The sequence below is a fragment of the Crocuta crocuta genome, unplaced genomic scaffold (assembly GCF_008692635.1).
Source record: "Crocuta crocuta isolate KB4526 unplaced genomic scaffold, BGI_CrCroc_1.0 scaffold949, whole genome shotgun sequence".
Taxonomy (NCBI): domain Eukaryota; kingdom Metazoa; phylum Chordata; class Mammalia; order Carnivora; family Hyaenidae; genus Crocuta; species Crocuta crocuta.
In genome coordinates this window covers 314,715-318,558 of record NW_027531290.1, presented here as the reverse complement: position 1 = coordinate 318,558, position 3,844 = coordinate 314,715, and the positions used below count along the sequence as shown (strand labels likewise).

At 34.1% G+C, this 3,844-nt stretch overlaps 1 protein-coding gene across 1 annotated transcript in view; it reads left to right on the top strand.

Annotated features, from left to right (window-relative positions):
- Positions 1-3,844, top strand: part of RADX (RPA1 related single stranded DNA binding protein, X-linked) — a 59,710-nt gene that overhangs the window by 37,385 nt on the left and 18,481 nt on the right. Inside the window, exon 12 of the mRNA XM_077771488.1 lies at positions 1,759-2,049. Within this exon, the coding sequence (XP_077627614.1) occupies positions 1,759-2,049 (291 nt within the window). The remainder of the gene's footprint in view (positions 1-1,758; positions 2,050-3,844) is intronic.

Sequence of the window (3,844 nt, the reverse complement as noted above, 5' to 3'; positions counted from 1 at the left end):
GTGCCCTCCTCCATGCCCATCACCCCCCTCCTCCCCATGAGTCCTCAGTTTGTTCTCCGCATTCAAGAGTCTCTCATGGTTTGCCTCCCTCCCTCTCCCCAACTATTTTCCTCCTTCTTCTCCCTCGTGGTCAAAGAAATTTTTCAAATAAAAATCTGTACCTTGCCAGTCCTTGATATCAACACTCAAACAAGCATAGAAAATATTCTGACTTATTTCTGTCAGGGTCAATCATAGGATATTTTTCTGTAAGATAGATGTAATTATTTAATTTTTAAAATTTGGAATAACCTATACTTGGTTCCTGCATGCTATATTTTAGAACAAATAAGTCAGGAATGCTAACTATAACTTGAATCATTGTAATAGCTACTTACTGCTATTTTAATTATGTATTTGTATAAGTTTGGGGAAAGGAGATTTATTTTAGGTGATAAAAAAGATTAAGTCATTATACAGTTCTCAGTTTAGTCCTATTAACTGAATTTTCCTCTTGGCTTTGATTGATTCCTTTATTTTTCATGTACAATTAAATTTTTTATCCTTTTGTTATCAAGCATTATTATAGGAAGTTAAGTGTTCATCATCTGAATTTTGAATTAAAAAACTCCTTTGTAATATTGAAGTATTTTGAATTCTTGGTGAGTAAGAAGTACATACTCAACTTCATCTTCTCTTACAACTCAGTCTAGTATCTTACCTCATGATAAATTTTATTAAGTCTCTGGGTAGGTTTAAAATCCTAAGAAAGTAGTCTAGGAATAGGGTATGTTTCAAAAGCAGTAATGATATATTAACCACATTGAAACCTTGCTGTTAAAACTCCCTTCAGCCTCAGCAAGGTTTTTTTATGCTAGGATAATAATGAACACCAAGGCATAGGCCACCAGCAAGGAAGCAATTCAGCAACCTTGGTAAACTCTGAAACAGAGTCGCTGTCAGCTTGTCTCAGCTACCAGAACTGTTAACAAGAGAGTCTGATTCTGCCATTTGTCTTCAGTTCCCAGGGTGTATTATTCAATTAAAACATTATTTTACCAAAGTCCTTAGCACAGTACCTGGAATATTTATAATAAAGTGATCAGTAAGTATTTGCCTTAGAAACTAAATGTGTTAGATAAATTGTAAATAAGTGATAAACAAACTTGATGATAGAAAACAATCAAGAATTGAAGGGGTCTTTCATCTCAGTTTAGTTCCCTCTTTCTTTTCCATGTTATTTAGATCCAAAAGGAGTATCATATATAATACATGGTCTTCATGAAGGAGAGTTATATCCATGAAAAAGACTGTATTTTGTATTTGTTCAAGCTGCTTTTAGCAAAGATTAACAAAGTTTTAAGCTTACATTCCACCAATAGTGAGCGGTGGTCTCATCTCTAACAGTTATGAATTTGACTTAATTTGAATTTGTCACTGAATATAAAAGAAATATTTGTTTATTTGAGAGAATTTAGAAAATACAGAAAAGGTATAAGGCAGATAATTACAAATCTTCATAATCCCAGCAACAGAGAAAACAATATCAGTGTTTATTATTTTGGAGTAAACGTTTATTTTAAAAATGAATTTATTTCACTCTTCACTGTAATAAGAATTATCTTTTGGGTATTCAATTTATATTTTATAAGTTTTTTTTTTATTTTTAAAGTTAACCAAACTATTCCTCATTAATCTGTGCTTTTTTGTACTGAGCAACTTGATTTGGTTGGTTTGCAAATAAGGTCCATTGTATCTGTCTCATTGTGTCTTTAACAGGTCGAGAAAGCACAAGCGCTGGTATCCAAGGGAAAGCGAGAAAAACTATAAGTGATAGATGGGAAAGTCCACTGTGGAGAGAGAAAAAGTTTGGCTTAATGGATCATCTGCATTACAGCTGCGTTCATCCTGAAAGTATTCCACGGAAATTTATTTTCGAGCAGAGGAAGTTTCTCACTGAGCAGTTTAATTCTCAGCCTGCAAAATACATACCACCAGAGGGAAGGCCCCCAAAACTTGAAGACTTCAAAAGCGCCCGAAGCCTTGGACATTTCGAAGTAACCATCCTAGGTAAGTCAAGTGTTCTTTTATTTGAACACTATTAATTTTATATATTTTCAATATAGATGATACTATTTTGCTTTAAGAAATTATGCTCCCCCCTCCAAAAGAAATAAAGTCCAAGGAGAGCTCCTGCTTGGCTCAAACCAAAGGAATGAAGCACTAACTCTGGAATATATTAAGCTCTGTGGACTTTTAAACATTGGCAAGTCCTAGGAAAGTATTTGGGCAGAGAAGAATGGGAACCAAGGGAACTTTCCTCACCCCTGACAACCTGACTACTTCTAACACTGATTTTGTTCTTCTTTAGCCACCACTTTCTTACTCATGTTCTCTGCCTCTTTCTCAGTGTATCTGAACTGTTGAAGGGTAAAATGTAGGTTAAAGAAAAAAGGTACCAATCGTACTAATCGAGAGAGGCTTCAATGAACAGAGATCTGGTTAGCCCTTGAAGAAAATAAAATTCTCCACTAACTCAGGTTTTAACAGAAAGAAGCTACTTTAATAAAATTCCCTGGGTCTATAAGGGAAAATAAACTGATTTTCTCAGGCTGTTCAAAACTGAGAAGTAGCTATAGAACTTACAGAAATTTAAAAGGCAACACTTTTCTTTTTTTAAGAGAACAAGCTGATGGTTACCACAGAGAAGGTGGGTGAGGGGAATGGATTAAATAGGTGACAGGGATTAAGGAGGGCACTTGTTGTGATGAGCACTGAGTGTTGTACAGAAGTGTTGAATCGCTATATTACCTGAAACTGATATTACACTTTATGTTCACTAACTTGAATTTAAATAAAAACTTTTTAAAAAGCTAACACATTTTTAAACTTACATTTAATCTTATGTTTGTTTCCAATGACTGAAGAATGTACACACAAAAAAATTTCTAAAAGCCAAATTAAGCTATTTTCACACTCAAGGAAAAAATTTTTTATTTGTTTTGTATCTTTCTTTTTTAATTTTTTAATGTTTATTTTTGAGAGAGAGAGAGAGAGAGACAGAATCCGAAGCAGGCTCCAGGCTCTGAGCTGTTAACACAGAGCCCGATGGGGGTTCAAACCCATGAACTGTGAGATCATGACCTGAGCCTAAGTTGGCATCCGACTGAGCCACCCAGGTGCCCCTTAATTGTTTTGTATCTTAAGGGAAGGTTGTGTTACCTTAAAATAAAAGAATTGGGAAAAGTCATTAGTAATTTAATGGCTGAAAGAAAATGCATTTCAAAGATTTTTATATCTACAGCACTGAAATGAATTACCTTGATCTTTATCAAGATTCTTTCTCCTTTTTACTCTTCCACTCCCTCTTGTCTGCCTCCTCACACATAACTATGTATATACATGTGATTGTGCATATGTGAATAATCTATGAAAAGTAATGAATTTCCACTGACTGTATTACACATGTCAGACCTCAGTTTTAAATGTTTGTTTTACTAGATTGCATTACTTGGTATCTTTGTCTTACTAAAAAGCAAGAATCAAATGTGAAGAGGGCAAATTTGCCCTGCTTAATCAGCTCTGTAGAATTATGCTGTTTTATATCCTACCTGTTTTCATGCTGTTTTATATCCTACATGTTTTCAAGGAGTTAGGTGGTTTACAGGGAAAAAATACTGAAAAATAAGCCACAGATGGATAAAAGAAAACACTATTTAAAAGGAAATGGAAAAAGTACATTTTTCTAGATACTTGCAACTAAATTACCATTTGGCAGTAATTTTTTGTGAGCTTTCTGGATGGAAAAAAGAAAGGGGATTCCTGATGAGGTATTTAATTTTCAAGTTAAAAGAAGTTTGGATAT